This window comes from Natator depressus, chromosome 1, assembly GCF_965152275.1.
Source record: "Natator depressus isolate rNatDep1 chromosome 1, rNatDep2.hap1, whole genome shotgun sequence".
In the NCBI taxonomy this organism is placed as follows: domain Eukaryota; kingdom Metazoa; phylum Chordata; order Testudines; family Cheloniidae; genus Natator; species Natator depressus.
Window position 1 is genome coordinate 329,156,387 of NC_134234.1, and position 21,454 is coordinate 329,177,840.

General features: G+C 38.5%; 1 protein-coding gene across 1 annotated transcript in view; it reads right to left on the reverse strand.

The window, feature by feature from the left end:
• The window catches only part of SEMA3E (semaphorin 3E), a 269,325-nt gene that overhangs the window by 206,135 nt on the left and 41,736 nt on the right, over nucleotides 1–21,454 (reverse strand). Inside the window, exon 2 of the mRNA XM_074942565.1 lies at nucleotides 9,444–10,248. Within this exon, the coding sequence (XP_074798666.1) occupies nucleotides 9,444–9,558 (115 nt within the window). The 5' untranslated portion in view covers nucleotides 9,559–10,248. The remainder of the gene's footprint in view (nucleotides 1–9,443; nucleotides 10,249–21,454) is intronic.

Consider the following 21,454-nt stretch of genomic DNA (forward strand, 5'->3'; position numbering starts at 1 on the left):
TAAGGTGCCTATGAAAAATAGGGTTTTTTGCACTTAGAAAACTCCAGAGTTTCCATTGAGTTGAATGGTTAATAGGCTGATTCAGGCTTTATCTCATATGTCTTCTTACCAGTTGTCTTCCAGAAGCATTTGAAAGTAGTTTCCCAACTAACACGTGCAGCCTGTGATAACTATCTTGAATATTCTTCTTTATATTGGAGATCCAAGTGTCACCATGAAATCTATCCATACCCAATGGTGGTCCCATGTGTTAATCATGCAGTTCTTTAGAGATAAATAATAAAGCCACTTTAGTAACTCAAAAGAGGGTTTTTTAATCATATAGCATGATGTAAGGTTTTGTTTCATACTGACAGTCTTCCCGGATAGGTTTAAAACATATGGAAAACAAGCAGGCGACATTCCAACATACTGACTGACATTTCAGTTTGAAAAACAGCTCCTCTGCGCTCAAGGCCTAATCCAAAATCCATTAATGTCAACACAAAGACTCCCATTGACTTTAAATGGTCTTTAGATCAGAGTCCTAACTGACTTAATAGGTAGCAAAGCATGTTGCATGTTGTATCTGTTCAGACAGGCAGCAAGGTGGATGAAGTATCTATTTTCACCTGAGCCTAATAAAGAGTAATTTAAGGATGAGTTAAAGTTTTCAGTCTATTTAGATTTCTCTTTTAGCTGTATGAGCCATGCAAACTTTACAGCTACTGGCTCCTATTCACAGTGAGTGCATCATACCAGCACTGGGAGAGGTTTGGCAGGAATTCGATGTTGTCATGTCTGAGGTTACAGACCACCTGCATATACTTGTACAGAAACTGTAAACAGATCTTTCAAATCTAATCATATTTGTGAGGACCTACAAATAGCCCATTCGTAAAAAAAAAAAAAAAAAAACAAATCTCTGGTAGATTGTAAAAGAAACAACAGGATGGGTGAAACATGTTGAGGTGATTTGCTCACTCGGTGTAGTGAGGTTAAACATAGTGCCAGATGCCCCATTGATATGGTGTACTTTAAATGACTTCTGAAAAGATCTAGTGGCAAAGGATCTTAGGGCAGAAGGATTCCTGAAGTGCACAAAGAGAGAACTTCCTTCATGGCAAGTATTTTTGTTCAGATTTTTGATGATGATAACAAAGATCATCAAAGATTTTCCTGAAAAGTTTCAGAGTAGCAGCCGTGTTAGTCTGTATTCGCAAAAAGAAAAGGAGTACTTGTGGCACCTTAGAGACTAACCAATTTATTTGAGCATAAGCGATGAAGTGAGCTGTAGCTCACGAAAGCTTATGCTCAAATAAATTGGTTAGTCTCTAAGGTGCCACAAGTACTCCTTTTCTTTTTCCTGAAAAGCACTCATCTGGTGGAAGGTATATTTCTGTGCTACTTTTTTCTGTAAGGGCAAATTCACTGTGAGTACAACAGAGCTGCTGGACAGAGAGATCCATCATGGTGAAATCTAATCACGTTATAGCTTCATTTTAACTACAGAAGATCCTTAGGGGAAAAAAATTCAATTATGTAAGCCCACAGCTGACTTGGTTAACAAGGTGAACTGCTCATAACTTTCCTCCTCCACAATGAGAATTTGTAACACCGAGGCAGATTGAAACAAGTGAGAGAGAGAGAGGAGAAAGGCATTTTCCAGAGTTAAATGCCAAAGCCATGGACACGATAGGCTGCTAACATTTCTGTTATTGAAATTCTGCATTAAATGTATTATTAATTTTCAGAAAAGAGAATAATATTTTAATAAGTCAGTGTATATAGAAGATCTGCTCAGTTCCCAAAACTCAATATTTATGCTGGTAACTTAAATTTCCATTTCTTTAAAACAAACACAGATCCATTTACTTCATTTTACAGAAGCTTTGAACTGAAACCAAGCTCATAATGTAGTTAGTGTTTTTTTTTGCGGCATAATATATTCACCAGCTTTCTTCCTTAACTTTTTCTTTCATGTTGCCATCTTGAATCCTCAACTGGCTATTTAAGTGCAGAACACATTATCTAATAAACACAAAATTAAGAATAATGTATTCAAGTTGAATGGGTTTCAGCTGTAAAATAAAGATTTGCGCCTTTTTCCTTAGAGGGTCTGTGTTTTTTAAAAAATGAATATTTTCTAATTAATGATGGCTGCACTTTGTGGTTTCATGATCTTTGACTGACTACATGAAGAAAACCAGGACACCAGATTTAATAATATTTAGTATTCCCATTGCACAGTTTTACAATATTTATTGACCCAAAAGTTTCTCAAAAGGTTTGAAACAGATGCGTGGCCCTGCACAGCATACTGTAAATCACATAAATAATATTAATCCTGCATGTATTAAACTAAAATACAGCTTTCATTTCCAGAGGAATAATAACTCATGCAATGTGTTTAAAAAAGTTTACAACAACAGATGGTGGTGGCTCTTTGAAAGCAGCGAGATAACTGATTAGAAACTTCAGATGACACTCAGTTCTCTAAAACAAAATCAACAAGCCAACTGAAGTTACACTGCAAGCTGTCTGCTTCAAGACAAACACCAATACAGTGTATCCCTTCAGAATTTTGCTGCAACAAAACCCTCAAAAGCCTTTGTTAATAGGATGTAGTTATGAGAGGAACTGGTGGATTCTTTGCCAGAAATTCCAGCTCTGGTGAACAGGCCCCTTTAGGCTCAGTTGGAAAAGCCTAAAAATCGCCATAGTTTCAGTGTAAGGAATCAGTTGTCTGATCAGTGGGAGACAGCAAAAAAAGAAGAGAAAAAAAGAAAAGAAAAAAGAAGTGAGCGTAAGACAAAAGAGCTCCTATCTGTATTTTTTCCCCCCAAGTCATTCCTGTATTGACACTGAGTTCTATCTCGCCCCAAGAATTTGGGTAAAGAGAAAGATAGAGAAAGACACAGATTGTTTCCACTAAACACTCATAATTCTGGTTATTAGTCTTTATTTGCAGCCACATTCCATCAAACTCAACCATAATATAGTTCTTAATTTCCCAAACACTCAGAAGTGCAGTGCCCTACATACACCATGTGTGGCGAAGAATCCATGCTCAAAAAAGTCATGTATACCAATTCACTTTGTATCTGTGTCTCTGGACTGTATCTATACGTACCCCGAAAGAACCAGATCCCCATCCAGTTGTAGCTCAGATCTGACCCAGAGCCTGAATAGGTAACTCTCTCATTGAGCCCTCTGAGTAATTTCCATTTACTATGATATTGGAGAATAGGCCTCAATAGCAGATTGTAAGCAAACTGAGTTGGTTAGGATTAAGGCTACGACTTTTTTATGGAGGTCATGGAAGTCACGAAATCCATGACATCCAGCAACCGCCGTGAATTCAGCCCTGTTGGCCGGGAGCTGTAGGGTCCCCGCAGCCAAGGATGGCAGGGGACCTGGGAACTCCGGTCGGCCACAGGCCGCGGGGATATCCCAAAGCTCCCAGCTGCCACGGGTGGTGGGGGCACCACAGAGCTCTGAGCTGCTGAGGGCAGCAGGGCCCCAGAGTTCCGAGGTGCGAAGGGCTCCCGGAGTCTTTCAAAGCTCCCGGCCACCATGGATGGCGGGATACCCCGGAGCTCTGAGCCAGGAGACCCTGGAGCTCCAAGTCGCCGTGGGCAGTGGGGGCTCCCAGATCTCTCAGCAGCCCAACCTCTGCAGGCAGCATGGGGACCTTGCAGCTGGGCTCCCCATTTTGTCAGGGATATTTTTAGTAAAAGTCAGGGCCTGGTCATAGGCTTCCATGAATTTTTCTTTGTTGCCCGTGAGCTGCCCATGACTTTTACTAGAAATGTCTGTGACAAAATCTTAGCCTTAATTAGGATTCATGTGGCTCTACAATCATTTATTTGGAGTATTGAGATGACCACTGTGCATTCATAAAGCAATTGGCACACTTACCATCGTGAATGTTCATTTATTTAAAAATTCTCTCCCAGAATTTTGCTCTTTATTATGCTGTATTCATTATTCTGCAGCTAAAAAGTTGCATCCATCCAGTCAGGAATCAGAAACAATACCATGTGATTCAGGTGTTCAGTCGCACACATACAACACGAGTGGTCAACAGTGAACAGCAAAGAGCCAACATGAGCAGTTTATGAGCAACCTATTCATCAAAACCATTGGGTGAATGCTTGCGAATCCATTCTCAGAAATCAGGATTGTTTTTTTTCAAGTGACAGGTTTCAGAGTAGCAGCCGTGTTAGTCTGTATTCGCAAAAAGAAAAGGAGTACTCTTGTGGCACCTTAGAGACTAACCAATTTATTTGAGCAAAAGCTTTCGTGAGCTATAGCTCACTTCATCAGATCCGATGAAGTGAGCTGTAGCTCACGAAAGCTTATGCTCAAATAAATTAGTTAGTCTCTAAGGTGCCACAAGTCCTCCTTTTCGTTTTTTCAAGTGAATCTCTGATAAAAGAAGGCAATACATTCTTTCAGGCAGCAGCAGCAGTCATTTTGTCCCTTGTTTGTACAGAACCTAGCAAAACGGTGTCTGGGTCCATGACTGGGGCTCCTAGACAAGTCCTAGATAATTCAAATAAGAGCCACAACAACAACTAACAAGATTTGAAATGAACAGCTTGAATTGTCCTAGCTTAGTGCAGTGCTCAAGTGAACAGTTTGATCTCACTTCGTAAAAAAAAAAACATTCAAAGCTGAGGTCACCTAGGAAGTTATAACTGAAAATTGTTGCAGTGGCGATGCTGCCTCAGTCTTAACTACAATGACAATGAACCAAATTTGTTAACAAATTACAACAGCCCTCAATGGTGATTACACAGATCGAAACCCCAAAAATTAATCACAGATATTAAAATTCACATGCACATATGGGTGACATTCTTGTTTTCTGCCTCTCTGAGGAGGAGGATGCCTTCCGATGCACATATCCCTCCACAGATATGATTTATCCCTCCACAGATATGATTTATCAGAAGGGTAAAACCCACATATTGGATGAGTTCAGAGAAAAGCAAGAAAGAGATCTGGGGATTGAGAGCATGATTATGAGGAAAGATTGAAGGGGTAAATTTGTACAGCTTGGCTAAGGAGTGGCAAAGGAGCAACATAAATACAAATATCTGAGAGGAGTTAGGTCATAGGAGTAGGTGTAATAAGATGAAACTGAGAAGGAAATTTGGATGAACAACTGGCTGAATATCAGCAAAGTTTCCCAACAGAGATGCAATAGATTGTCAAACAGTTTCCCAAGGGAAGAGATGAAAGGTTCACCTCTTGGCACGTTTAATACCCAACCTGACAATCTGTAAATAATGTAAGGAGGAAACCTACATTTGCAGGGAAATGAACTAATGAGATAATATCTTTTTTCTCTACTCAGCTCTAATTTCTGTGATTTCTTGAATTAGCTAATGAAAATAAGTGATGGGATGGATTCATGCACTGAACATAGTCAGATACAAAAACAATCCTTTTATTAATTATTATTATTATTATACCAAAGCCTCCCTTTAGCCTCCTTTGTTTACTTTGACTAATTTTTATTGGGTGGACTTCTGTACTTTCTTCCTCTTTCCCAGACACAAAAATGCACTACCACAAAGCATAGTTTAAAATGCATTGTAAATTGAATTTGTACACAGGTATCAAACATTTTCATGAAAGCTTTTGATCCAGATCCTGTCAACATGGCTGTGCTAACTTTTAAATATAGACCAACTGTCCTCTGCAAAACCAGTCCTACTTCAACCTGTAATGTAAATAGTTTCTGTTTAACATACAGCTTCTATTGATTCCACCTGAATTATGTGTTTCCCAGAGAATGCTAACTGTGGGATATTGGGAAAGAATTTTAGCATCAGCCTATAAAGACTATTAGTTGAAACTTGGCTTCCATTAGCACCTCATTAGGCAGAGTCTATTGTATATAAAATGAGCTAATGATTTTTATATCATTTTAAATGTAGCTGTCAACCTGTAACATACTAATGTAGAAACATTATGTCTCTGTAATAGTGAACACAGCAGTAATATATTTGTAACTCTACAAATCAGCATGAGTCAATAGTTTGATGTAATAATGCACCCTAAGATGTTTATTGTTCATCATCAGACACTGACCTTTAGGCAAAACTGTAGCACTAAATAAACATGAAACCAAGAACATTTTTCGAAATCCTGGTATAAATCTCCTGATAACTGAAAAGTGAATGGATGGCTCAGGGAAATCATAATGGAAGAGGGAACACACTGTCACTGGTTCAAATTGGTTCAGACAATTAGTAACCAAAAGCTGCAACCATCCGATGGCTGTTGAGTTAACTATAACTCTGACTCTGTTCCCGCTTAAGTCAGTAGTGAAACTCTCATTGACTTTAGTGGGAGCAAGAGCAGGTTCTGGGTAAGCTGAACTGGTAGCCCCAGTTTCTTGCAGACAGGTGTGTCCACCTTACTAAAAATCACCAATACAGTTTATGTTAGGCTTGTCAAATTTATTGAGGGTTCAAGAATGTACTGCTACTGATGAACTGCCATGGAAGCTAATTAAGTGAGTAGGTGCTGATACACATGAGTAAGGATTGCACAATCTGTCCCTTAATTAGCATGGCGACTGTGTTATTCTCATCCACAAAGGTTACCCTACCGCATCCGGAACCTGATATTGTTGCTCAGGGATGTGAAAAGTTTGCACTGCCATTGGCCAGTCCTTGCCTGCTCTGTAGATAAAGGATCTCCTGCCTCACAGCTATTTCAAATGAGCCATTTTTGAAATTAAACTAGATAATAATAAGTTAATTTCCTTCCTTAATTTCTAGCTCATGGAAAATGTTTAGATGTTTGAAGTAAAAATCTTTTTAAACAGATAAATTAAAAATGTTTGTTTGACTCTTGGGCATATACCTCACTGTACTCCCTATCATACAATCTTCCAAACAATCTATCATATAATCTTCCAAGTCCTGATTAGCCACTAACATACACAGTCACAAACAGCAGGAGTGTGAATAGCAAACTCAGTTCCACTAATCAATGTCTGTTATAAATTTGTCTCTGCTCAGATGTTATGGCTATTCCATACTATAACTACCCCTATGAACTTTGTCGCCTATCTCAAAATGGCAACTTACTTCAAAGCATAGGTTGGCTTTGTAAAGAGGACAAGTTATAATTTAATTATAATTACCCTATTGCCTGTTTGGTACACAGAGCAACAGCCCTCTGGAACTACAAAATTGGGATGGGAGTCCCTCCTGCTATTCATACTTGGTTAGTGAATAGAGCAAGGACATTTAGTCATTGTCTTGCTGTTGAATGCTACATTCTTTTGGCTGGGAGAATTACAATAGCTGTTCCCAGGATGCAAACAGGTATGCCACTTCTAACCTTTGACTTTGAATATGCACTCAGGAACCCAGCACAGTGTAACTGGTAAAGTCAGTTGCAGTACATATAGGAGCCAAGTATAAGGTGGTGATAAGTGTGCTCATATCAGGGAGCAGAGTCAATATATTAGGGCCAAATCTTTGTCACAGTAAAGTCATTGGAATCAGTGACAGCTGGCTTCAGTGGGGTCAAAATTTGGCCCTGAGTGAGAAACTGGCATTTTATAATCTATTTAAAAACATCACAGAATTATGATGTGTTATGACCAAATTATTAGCTCTCTGAAAACGAAAGCAGTAGGCAGGGAAATAAATGCACATTGATTCTAACCAGTGGAAAAACAATTTACCACACTAAGTGAGAGTAGAAACATTTAATACCTACAGAACCATCATGGGAAGCTTGCCAAACTGGCAGCTAATCCAGTGCCCTGCATTAGCACAACAGTAGGACTATTTTTCTCATTCACTGTGTCTTTTTCCTCGCCTCCACCCCATCACCACCAAGTAATATCTATAATACTTATAGTATTTCTAATTACACCTAACAAGAAACTGACACTCAAATATGTTCCTTCCAGAACGGAGGGATTCCATAAAGCAGGATAAAGTCAACACTTATCAATAGTTGCTACTGTATTTTGAAAACCATATGTCAAAAAAATAAGGTTTCCTGTATAAAACTAGGATCAATTCATTTCATTCATTGATGCTAATCACTGGTTCAATTACGAAACAGCTCTTTAAGACAAATCTTTCTTCCACTAAAAAGTGTTCCAAATGGTCTATAAAAGCAAAACCCACTTCTATTAGCCCTCTAACAAGACATTCAGACCAATTATCCTATTCAGCTTTTCCTTTCTTTCTCCCATAACTGGTAATTCAGCTTGCTATATAAAAGACAATTAAATCCTCTTTAGTCTCATGCTAGTTTAGACTCTGTACAATGTGTACTCGTAGTCTGATGCGAATACATTTTTTAAAAATTGCTATTATAACATATTTCATACTGATGAAGCTTGTCTGTTTTAATAACTACAGTAATATTTCTCTAGTGTGTTTCTCTCTTCCTTCCCTCCTGCCTTCTCATCCTTGTTAGATCAGCAAAGGAGAGAGTCACTTTCTTTTAATCTTTGTACAATAGGTAATATAAAAACATTTCTTAGTGACAGATTATGGGCATATGATGCACACTCTGTCCTTTTAATTTCTTCTGCAACAACAATCTGCTGCATATTTTCTAGTTACGTCATCTGTTAATGTGTGTGCTGCTTCAGAGAACTACAATTGCATGGAACTGCACAAGCATTTATGTAAAAAAGGCTCAAGCTGAAATAAAGAAACCTGGGAATGAATTTAAACCTATGCAACCCTATTACCCAGGTGCAAATAAGGGCATACTTTGGCTCATAGGATTTTATTTGGAATTAAGGAGGAGGGATTCAAACTTCAGGTAAACTGCAACTAAAATAAAGAGTCAAGAGTTTTATATCCACCCACCTATTTCATAGCAAAATGACATTTATCTTTGGGCAATTCAGTCAAACTGAAAGCAGACTTATATTGGCAGTTAGTCATTTTAATTATAGTGTGATGACATTTGCTAGTTTAGAAGATGATTCATCAAGCTGCACAGGAATTCACCCACTATATACATAAGTTGGAGCCACAGCAAAATGTATAAAACAGGCATCTAACTGCTTAGGACTTACCTGGTGGAAGACAGCAGATCATAAACTATTCAGTGATCACATGATGTTATCTATTGCATTTCATCCTTGTTAAAGAAGAATCTTCACAAAACATGGAGAATAATGCCAGAGTGACTAGCTAGTTTAATGCACTCTCAGGTGTAAAAGGCTATTGTAGTAGCCGCTATGAATCAGTAGAAGTGCTTTAAAGTAAATATTGCTGCCTACAGCAAACTAAATTGCACCATTTATTAAGCACAGGAAAAATCATTCATAAATTTCTGAATAGGAATATTTCATTCTGTCAAGGGTCCAAATTCATCCGTGGTGTAGTAATTCCACTGAAGCGGTGGAGTTACAGCAAGGTTGAATTTGTCACAAAAAACTAGCTGACATACTGACTTACCTTTATGTGACAGACGTAACCTTGGCAGCCTTGTATCTGTTGTATGACATCCGGTCGGTAACTCTAGTAACAAGCCATATAGTGCCAGGATTAAAAGGTCCTTAGTAGATGCCATGCTGCCCAAGATCAAATTCTTGTGCTTCTTCACTTAGTTGTTCTGTTTTTAAAAGCTTCAAGTTCCACTCTTGACTTTTCCAATGCAGCTAAATCTTTTCCTGTTCAGTTTGTGGGGATCTCTATGGGAAATTCAGTTCTCATCAGAACAGCACACAGCCCCACATTGTCAGGCTGTGCAAACGTCATGTAAAAATATTCTCTCCCTGCAACAACTGTTTATAAACTGAGAGGACATTCCAAGGAGTTACTCTGCACTGTTGTGTCTTGAGCTCTCTTCAGTAACTCTGCCAGTGGATTCAGGAAGAAGCTGTATTTTCAGTCCCTCCTGCCTGGCAATTCAGTCAGGAGGGGAAAAAAAAAAAAAACACCTCCTCCTTGGTGCTCTTCAGAACACAGTCCCTTGCTCTGACTTGCCAAACAGCTAGTTTTAATTCACCTTTCACCTTTGCTAATTAAAAACAAGAAGTGCCATTCCCTCCTGGAGCTGCAGGATCCACCCAGCAGGGATGCCAGGCTGTCAGCATGCTGTATTTACTGGGAAAGTTCAGCAAAGGTTGAGGCAATATACAATACTTGCTGCTTCTATGAATGTTTCTGATCCATGTGCTGTGCACTGATCCTTCCAGTTGCTTAACGATCTCACATTCTCAGGCACCAGGATGAGGTCCAGGATTCCCTCTTCCTCTCCCTTTGGAAAAATATGTTTTAGAAAGTCATTTTAGTTGTTGTTCCCAGAACAATTAAAGAGCAGGATTCACCCTATCATTAACTGTTCAAATTTATCATAATTTAGACTCATTAAACAGCATGTTAATGCACAGATCAGAATACAAATAAATATCAGTTTTGCATACTACCTTTTTATTTATTGTATTACCTCGCTTTTAAAGATACCTTGGTGAGTTCAGTTTCCCTTCAGATTATAATCTCTGTACCGTATAATCCCTCCTTTATACTTAATTTACATATGATCTGTGGATCTGATCCCAAAGACATTTATATACATGAATAAAGCTGCTTATGCAAATAAGTGTTGACAGAGTCAGACACATATATTACATGTATAAACAAAGGGAATGTATTGTTTGGATGGTATGATAAAGCAATATCAGGTCTTCAAATGCCCATCAGCCACTTCTTAAACTGTAACTGAGAAAGCATAGAAAACTTTCACAATCTATAATTAGAAAATATACCTGTGTCAAAAACAAAGCTTTGATAACTAACAGGTGTCAGTTTACATCTGGAATACATTTATGATGGAGTGTGCCTAGAGTGTGCCTTAGAGCAGAACAGTGACCGCAGTGTGCATGAGTTTACCATTTGCAAGATGGGTATTAGAATACCTACCTCACAGAAGAATTAGGAGGCTCAATCAATGGGCTGTGTACTTTAACTAACAAGGTGTTGTATATGGCCTGATCCAATGACCATTGAGGTTAACAGAGAGACTCCAGTTAATTTCAATGGGCTTTGGCTGAGGTTCTGTACGTTTGTATTAACTGTACTTGCATATTTCATAATTAAAATAATATCCTTAACTGAGTTTAAAATACTAGATGACTCATTTTTCTTTCAAGTATAAAGTTAAGCCTAAAATTGCTGAAATATTGCAAATTTGGGATGATCAAAACAGCATTTTTACTCCGAGGCTTTTGAGGATCCCTATATGGACAATGGAGCAGTCTTTAACTTAACGTATTATGATACATGCCCACCCAAAGTTCTGGGTGCAAGTGTTCAATACAAAAACAAATCCATATACTATGAGCTTCAAAACCTCAAAATTCTCTTGCCATACTCTGTTCTGTTCTTCAGATACTTATACCACACCCACTACAGTAGATGCTCAGCACCTCTGAAAAACTCAGGCCTTGGGAGTCCCAGGTAGTACAGCCAAAAGTTAATGCACCAAATTAGGTACACTGTTGAAAATTTTATGGCTACGCTTCTTTTTGCTTCCATTGCTTTAAACCTAAGTTGCTAGAAACTGTGGGCCAGATTCTGCATTAGCCCCAAATGGAGGGAGATGCACATTTGTGCAAAGATAAGATGTGTACCTCAGCAAGTGGCAATTCTCCTGCCACCCAAAACTGTTTGTACTGTACATCTATATCTATAGTGTACAAGAGTAGCATTTGTTTTTAAACATAAATTAGCAGTTATCAGTTTTGGCTCCAACAGAATCAGCGAGACCTGCCCAGCCGAATTTTTACCTTTTGGCCAGAGGATGAGGCTTTTTGATCTGAAGTGTGACTCTCTAGCCTCTCATTGCTCGAGGCCCTGCCCCTGTTCCCTTCCTGTTACTGCCCTCAGAGCCTTTCATGAGAAACTCTGAGGGAGCTGTGGAAGGTGTCAGGCAAGGGGAGCTGTGAGAAGATTGAGCCCCTAGCCAGGGAAGGAGTCACAGCATAGGCTCCTCAGCACCAAAAGCGATGGCTGCTGTTGAGGAGAAAAGCTCAGCCTCAAGGTGGGGAACTGAGGCAGGAAAGGGGATAACTGAGGGCAGGGTGGATTTGATTTCAATCAAATTGATTTAAATCACTAGTCAGAAAGACTCGATTTACACATGCTTTTCTACATAAAAGTGAATTCTTGTTGGTGTTATTACCTTGCTGCTATTCTTCACAACTCAGAGACAGATGTAGGTTTCATTTTTAGAAGGTACAGACAATACATTTTTAAACAGTGATTTATTTTGAAAACACTTCAGATTAGTTTTACAGCTATATCAGAAAATGAATGATTGTTTGGTTATATCATTTACCAAAGGTAATTGAAGCAGATATTTATGAAGTCATTGGGAGGTGAACTATCTCCAATTCAACAGATTAATCATTAATATTTGGAAGATTTTCTTGCCATGCTGTATTAGGAGGAGAACATCACCAGACAGACATTTAAATTGTTTTATTTAACTAAAACAAAAACATTAAGTATTCTGGATTTTTTTCTTCAACAGCAAACATATAATATTTTAACAAAACAAGCATATGTCCCTTGCTTTTCACATTTATCTCTAGACTTCTTCTCCTTGTCCAGATCTATTCCACCCCCAACAGTCTTCTATTCATTGAACTTTTTGAAACTTTGCACTTTTAGAGAGAGGTGAGGGATTGACTCTGTACACAAATTTACAGAGGGACAATAGAGTTGATGTCTCTTATTTCTCACCTCTCTATATTTATTTATTTAAAAACATTTTAGCTGTTACAAACATGTTACCTCTGGAGACACAAATCTACAGTCTGAGAACTGCAAAACTAAGCATCTCTGATGGTATCTTCGAGACTGAGCGCTGAGTCCCGTTGGGTAGATAGAAAGATTAACCTAAATAATCTATACAGAAGCCCCTGAAACCCCATAAAATTGGGTCCCTAATCCATGAACTATTGGAACTCATTTACAAAACTTTTCTTAAACATAACATAAATATATTGTCTCATACTATAGAATTAGAATTTAAAATCACTATTCCATGATGAGGTATCTTTGAGCTATAATAAGTTTTTTTCCTCAAAAGCATTTTATCAAAAAAATCTGGTTTAAATAAAAAAAATCTGTCTTTTTATTTTTTAAAAAATATCATTGATTTTTATCCACTCTGACTGAGGGACTGGTGTGGGGGATGAATGGATCGGAAGGGGGACTAATGGACCACGAGAAAAGGGAAAATTGCATATTTGTATGCGGCAATTGATTAATTTATAGGGAGTTGGCGGGGACTGAGGTGGCGGGGTTGTGGAGAGGAATTCCTATTCTGGACCTTTTCTCTGGCTTTTTTCTACAACAGTGTAGGAAGGTCGTCTTTGTTACACTGGATCTGTTTTTCTCTTTCATGCCATTGCCCAAACTTGAAGCGCAGAATGTGCAATGCGAGTCATGGAGGAACAGCTACAGGTCTGGAGGTCTGGCCACCTGAGGCAAGACAGATAACCTTTCTGTGCCCCTGTGTCCCCTCAGTTAAATGGGCATACTAACATACCTACCGCACAGGGGTGTTGTAAGTAATGTCTGTAAAGGGTTTTGAACTCTTTGGATAGAAGAAAAAACTATGTAAACATTCAAATATTAGGATTTAATCTCAGATGAGTATGAGTACCTGACTGGGATCCTGAGAGACTGCTACATATAACCAAGGCAAGTTTAACTCTTATATTTGAGTTAATAAACTAAATGCAATGGTTCATCTCAATCAACTTTGAATCAGTCTCAGAAACATAATTCCAATATGCTGGCAGGGGAATAAATGATTTCATGTTTGGAAAGTGCAGAGGCTTTAAGAATATAGGGACAAACACTGCATTCAGTGACACTGGTACAAATCCAGAATAACCACCATTGTCTTGCTGTGGATTTACACTGGTGTAATATATAAGGTATATACTCCAGATGGCAGAACAGTTCTGTGATTACATCCTCCTAAAGAACAAGACTACACATGTTCTTTAGTAAGTCTGTAAGAAAAGGAAAGCACAACAAATTGTTACATAAAGTACGAGTTATATTTCTGTAGGAATAATTTAAAACTGCATATATTGGACTATGAATTATATTGTGCATTGCATACTTAAATACTGTAGCCAGGCTCTGTTCTCAATGCATGATTGTAAATCCAGAGCAACTCCAATGAAATCACCAAGCCTGTAAATCTAAACATTCCTAACAAAACACTTCTAACATATTATGCAAACTGATTTAAGTGCAGTGTGTACAGTGAAATGTAAACATGGAATGATATAAATAAGTAGACTCTCAGCTACTAGCAACAGTAACAAATTCTAAATGTTATAACAATAAAACAAAATGAAGTGTTTAGAGCTTTTAAACGGGGGTGGTCCAAGTATAGCCTTAACATATTTTAAAAACGAGCCTGGAGTTCTGGCTTATAGTCCTATTTTGAACATGATACACTTTAATGTTTCGGGAATCTTCTCTCTCTTTCTTAAATGATACGGTGAGAATAAAAAGCACACAACTTTTATATTTACTGGATCAGATTCTCAGCTGGTGTACATCAGCAGGCTCATATCCGTCAGGTGCTGTTGTTATTTCTGCCATTTCAGCTTTTAGATACTACTATAAAGAAATATCTACAATAGGCAGATAAAATCAAGAGGAAATCTACCTAATCTATGATCATTCTCTCTCTTATCTCAGTCAGTTAGCATTCATATACATGCCTCAATCCCATATCCTGTTAAGCACTGGTAAATGGCTCCACTTCATTGGTAGGGTCAGAAAAGGTAGCAATATAAATCTGTATTTCATTAATATACTGGAGGCACCACAACCCAAAATTCCTCACTGATCCTATAACAGCCCCCACATGCACATTAAACCAGAGGGTTGACAAGATAGAACATGCAGATGACAGAGCGCTAGTAGCTGGTAAGCAATTGCCCAATACTACCCTCTGGGATGTTTCAGAAAGAAAGGCACAGATCCACTTGGATGACCCCATTGACCCTGCTATGATGTGTTAACTGATGGTGAAACAGTATTCCCAGAAATTGTCAATACAGAGGAACAACAGAGTAATAATACCTAGCTCTTATATAACTCTTTTCATCCGGATATCAGGTAAAGGATGGTGCAGGAGGTCTTTGCTTTTGTCTGCTGAAGTCAGACCCTAATGTCATGTGAATGTATTTAATGTTCTTAAGATTGTGGAGCATTACTTCTATATTGTGATAGAGATGGTGCATTCTTGCTTTGATTCAGGATCTACTTTGGACAACAGGCAATAAACATAAGCGTTTGATTATCAGGAAACTCTACTTTAAACTGACCACAACATTTTATTTAAAGTCAATGCTATGGAGAAAAAAGAATTCTCAGTTAAATTACGCTCCTTTTAATTCCAAAAAGATTAGGTTCTGAGAAGTAAATATTGGACTTTATTGTCCTTTGAGCATTGCTGTTTGCAGTAATATCAGTTCTAAACTGAATTACAGGTGAATATCAATAAGATGCCTAATATTCTTGAAGTAGATCACTTACTCTAGTTAACAGGGGGCGGGGGAGGGGAGGAGAGGGCAAGGTAAAATAAATGAGCGCCCTTCAAATATTGTTGTTTCCACAGATATTTTAACAGTTTACAATAAAAGAAAGGCAAATCAAAATATCTTATTCCTGAAATCAGCTGTATATGCCCGGTTCATGATTAGCACATGGGTCACAGAATTGTGTGGCTAGTCTTGGATGAAAATCAAATTACTGATTTTTCTACTGGAATGTGGGGTTTGATGATTTTTGTTGTTGTTGTTAACAAATTCTGTGGTCTCTAAATAGGAAAAAAAATGGTTACTTATTTGTTGAAGATCAAGGAAAATTGAAATGTCATATTTTTCTTCTGATCACAGGGCAGCAAATAATAGCAGGATGGTTACAAGTTCAGCTCTAAGTGTTTATGTGTACCAGCTATTTCCTATTAACTCAGCAGGAAGAATATATATTAAAAAAAACCCAGTCAAAGCTAATGATGCCTTTTTTTCGGCCTGAACGAGCAATCAAATTGATATGTGGCGGTCCCTTTAAACTCTCTAATGATCTTACTGCCAGTTGATTGTTCCTTGGTTCTTCAATAGCACTGTATTTAGGAAATAATTGGTTATATGTAGATAATATTATTTACCTCAAAAGGTAATGTGTAGTCATTTGATTCCAGTTATTAGCCTCTCTCTGCACATGAATGCAATGGTTTGGGTGCCAACAGAGACACTTGTCAACAAAGTTAGCATTGGTTGTTTAGACACAAAACAACCGTAACATACAACTTTTCTGTCTGAAACTTTAGGCCATGTTTTATTTTGATAATCATATTAATGGTGAAATTAAAAAGCAGTTATAAATAATAAACTGATTTAACCACAAATCAGCTGGAGGCTTTAAAATTGCATATGCATTCTAATACAAAATATTTGAAAATCAATTCCAGTTTTATTGCCAAGTAATGGACTCCACATTCCCATTGCAACAAACTGATGGCATCGCATCCCTGGCTACACTCTGGGTTTGTCCCATTTATAGTTGTTGGTGGCCCGCTTCCAGTGCAACTGCACCAGCACAAATCCCCAGTGCAGACACAGTAAGCTGCTATATGCTGCAGTTTGCACCAGTGCAACCAACCCTGACTTCAAGCATAGGTGAGGTTTGCCAGTTAGTACTAGAGCTTTTGCATTAGTGCAGCGAGACTGGTGGCTGGCCAGTGTTGGCTGCAATCTCAGCAAATCCTCTGTGTAGCCAAGTTTCAGGCAGTACATGGAGATATAGAACTTTAGGGGAATTAGTCACCAAAATCCCATAAGCTCTTCTGAAATCCCAGCCTTAACCATGTCGTCACTCTTTCAGGAAAAACCCAGAAGATCCAATCCACATTTTTCTCTGTATTGGAACAGGATTAAAAAACTACTATGTCAGCCACATCACAGGCAAAATAACAATTGTTTTAAAAAAATAGAACATCTCATCACCGCTCTTTATCATGTGCAACTTGAAACAAAGCAAGTTCCAGATTTACACTCTGAATCTGGGTTTTTCTTACGCCATGAATAGTAAATTATTGGGTTTTTTACCATCTGCCCTGTAATCACAATGAAGGCACTTATTACCATTCGATTACATGTTGGACATCAGTCTAGACACACATTTATTTGGGCCATCAGCAATCAGACTGGACTACTTGAAATTCTGTGTTTCTAGTGCACTCTCATTATTGAAGATCCAGCAACTTCATATTTTAACAAGATGGGTGACCAGGCATCAAAAAGTATTAAGGTAATCATTTAAATTATGACCCTGTGGAGATGCAATTGGAGTGTCAGTCCTGATTTAGTGCTAGATATTTGATCACTTTTATCCCAAATAAATCTGTTGCCTCCCTGCTGAGATCACACACATCATTAGTAAGGATGGATGGGTATTGTGTTACCCCATACCTACACCTACTCAGGTACCCAAATCTCTCCAGTCATTTCACTGCATTTCAGTAATAAAATCAGTGATTGTGGTAATTAAACTTAAGGAATCCAATTTTACAGCTCTCCAATGCCAAAGTTCAGTAGTATTTTCAGGTATAATTGATTTGCAGATATTTAATCCTACTGTTTGGGCTGGTGCAGATGTACTGACTTGCTGTGGTACTTATCCCCAAAGTATTGACTCATTTTGGGTGCCTTAATTTTTCAGTGGGCAGCTTGAGACAATTGTACTTAGAAGCCTGGTTTTCAGTGGTACTGAGCACCTATAGCTCAATAAAAGTCAATAAGAACATGAGGTTCTCAGCACCTCTGAAAAGTATGGGTTTAGCGGTCTTAAATTAGACACCCAAGAACTGAAGCATCTTAAATCAGTGGCAGCTTTTGAAAATTTTGCCCCAAACCTACACGTACCACTGTTTCCCCATATCTACAACGGGTATAAAAAAGTTGTATTCCTTTGTAAAGTCTGTTGGAATCTTTGGATAAAAAGAACCTTGTAAGCGGTAGGTATAAAATTGTTTTAATTAATTATAACAATACAATGATACATTTCTGTCCTGTTAAGAATCAGAGGACTTTTTGTCACTGGTAACATCACATACTTTTAGTAGGACTGCATTTAGTAGGAGAGAAAATGTCTGTTTGTGTGCGAAATAAGCCCAAATATCAGTAAGACTGTTACCCTTCTATACTGATAGGTTTCTATTTTATGAGAAATACATTCAAAAAACCCTGGATATAGTATTTGGAATCCAGCCTTGAATCCAAATCTGATTTTTGCAGCTGGTCTTCCCAATTATGAAAAAAAAATCAAGTGCCTGATCGAAAACACCTTTGACTTGTGAAATCGGGATCCAAAATTATGTGCTAATAATACTATGGGCCAAATCCTGAAAGTTACTCCATGCCATTTGCACTCCTATGCCCATACAGAGTAACTTGTGGAATCTGGGGCTAAGAGTGGATACCTCAACCATCTACACAAATCCAAAACCCACAAGGGAGTGGGCTTATTTCAGTGTAATACACAGAGATAAAATTTGAAGAAACAGGATAAAACTAAGAAAGGGAATATTTAGGCTGAATGTTGGGAAATAACCTCTTGGCAGTGAGATGCATTGGGATGTGGAATAGTCTTCCAAGAGATGTGTGGAAACCCCATCATTTATAAATAGACAACCATGCCCTGGAAGACACATGTACTGGATGACATACTAGGTCTTTTCCTAACTTCTATGATCTTATAAAATTTTTGGTTCAGACTCGTGTCTATTTTGAACTGAACAAAACCACTGTGTATGCAATGGGGAAGCCAGCAATTAAAAGTTTGATCAATTAGACAAACCCAACACTCTTTATATAGGAGCTTTGTGTACTTTGTGAGGAGCCAGTGAAAACCACACTTCTCTGCAGGGATTCTCTTAATCAAGATTTGTTTTTGTATAAGTGACCATCTTCCTCCAACACCAAAGGAGGGCATGACCCCCCCAAAAAGCAGCCTAGTCTACAGTTTAGTCTGCTACAATTTCCCCACTCTAACAAAAAGCACATGTGTATTCACTAAAATAGAAACATTAAAGTACGCAAAACCAGAGGGACGCACAAATTATGGCTGCCTAAGGAAACCCTGATTTACACTACAATAAATAGTGTGGTTTTGCTTCAAACTACACTTTAATACTAGTGTAATTACCAGAACAGTTGTTATGATAAAAGTTTAAAAGAGTAATAATTAAAGTGTTCACTAGATGTTAAGTCATTTTGTGATATCTATTGAGGCAGGTTGGAAAATATCCATACCCTCATGTTTTGGTTGCTGTATAGCACATTAGCAGTCTGTGCAACTCTCACTCCTTAAGTTTTGTTTTTCTAATGTGTTAGACCCAAAACACTTAATTACTAAATAGTACAGAGGCAAAAGGCAAAGGGCCAGATACTCTGCTGATGTAGGCTGCCACAACTCCATTAAAGTTAGCAGAACTGTGCCAATTTATACAGTAAAAGCGTCAAAGAGTACTGTGGCACCTTATAGACTAACAGACGTATTGGAGCATAAGGTTTCGTGGGTGAATAGCCACTTCTTCAGATGCATGTCACCCACAAAAGCTTATGCTCCAATACGTCTGTTAGTCTATAAGTTGCCACAGGACTCTTAGTCTGGATCTGTAAAAGTGGCAAACACGGCCACCCCTCTGATAATTTATACCAGGAATGCAGTGTTGTTGTAGCTATGTTGGTCCCAGGATATTAGAGAGAGAAGGTGGGTGAAGTAATATCTTTTACTGGACCAACTTCTGTTGGTGGGAGAGACAAGCTTTCAAGCTTACACAGAGCTCTTCTTCAGACCTGGGAAACGTACTCAGTGACACTGGTCTCTCTCACCAACAAAAGTTGGTCCAATGAAGATATTACCTGACCAACCTTGTCTCTCCAGTTTATACCTGCAGATCATTTGGCCCATAGAGCTCACTTCAGTGACACTGAATTTTACCCTCTATTAAAATATTGACAATAAATCTGAATAGATTAAATCTATATATTCAATACAAGTTATTTTCTAGGTGAGGTACAATCCCTAAATTAGACATATATTGAGTTGTATGTGGTTTTACAAACATTAAAAAACAATCTACCACATAAACAGCAATTGCATTACACTTCCTTTGTTAGTACCAACAGTCTGACCCAGAAAGCAATTAAGCATATGCTTATCTTTAAGCATCCAAGTAATCCCATTGATGTCAAGTGTTTAACTTTAAGCATATGCTGAAGTGTTTTGCTGGATTGGAGCTAAAGTCTGAATTCTAATCACTAAAAACTAAGAAACAGTCTTTACTTCCTGACCACGCAATTCACGATGAACAGCTTATTATCCTAATCTATCACATTTTTCCTTCTCACAAATTGTCCATAAATGGACTGAAATTTCTACTACTCTATTTACAATTAAAAAATGTTTAATTATTATAAACTGTTATAAACTGTTCAGGAAGGACAGGCAGGGCAGAAAAGGTGGGGGAGTAGCACTGTATGTAAGGGAGCAGTATGACTGCTCAGAGCTCCGGTACGAAACTGTGGAAAAACCTGAGTGTCTCTGGATTAAGTTTAGAAGTGTGTGCAACAAGAGTGATGTAGTGGTGGGAGTCTGCTATAGACCACCGGACCAGGGGGATGAGGTGGATGAGGCTTTCTTCCGGCAACTCACGGAAGCTACTAGATCGCATGCCCTGATTCTCATGGGTGACTTTAATTTTCCTGATATCTGCTGGGAGAGCAATACAGCGGTGCATAGACAATCCAGGAAGTTTTTGGAAAGCGTAGGGGACAATTTCCTGGCGCAAGTGCTAGGGGAGCCAACTAGGGGGGGCGCTTTTCTTGACCTGCTGCTCATAAACCGGGTAGAATTAGTGGGGGAAGCAAAAGTGGATGGGAATCTGGGAGGCAGTGACCATGAGTTGGTTGAGTTCAGGATCCTGACGCAGGGAAGAAAGGTAAGCAGCAGGATACGGACCCTGGACTTCAGGAAAGCAGACTTCAACTCCCTCAGGGAACAGATGGCCAGGATCCCCTGGGGGACTAACATGAAGGGGAAGGGAGTCCAGGAGAGCTAGCTGTATTTCAAGGAATCCCTGTTGAGGTTACAGGGACAAACCATCCCGATGAGTCGAAAGAATAGTAAACATGGCAGGCGACCAGCTTGGCTTAATGGTGAAATCCTAGCGGATCTTAAACATAAAAAAGAAGCTTACAAGAAGTGAAGGTTGGACATATGACCAGGGAAGAGTATAAAAATATTGCTCGGGCATGTAGGAAAGATATCAGGAGGGCCAAATCGCACCTGGAGCTGCAGCTAGCAAGAGATGTCAAGAGTAACAAGAAGAGTTTCTTCAGGTATGTTGGCAACAAGAAGAA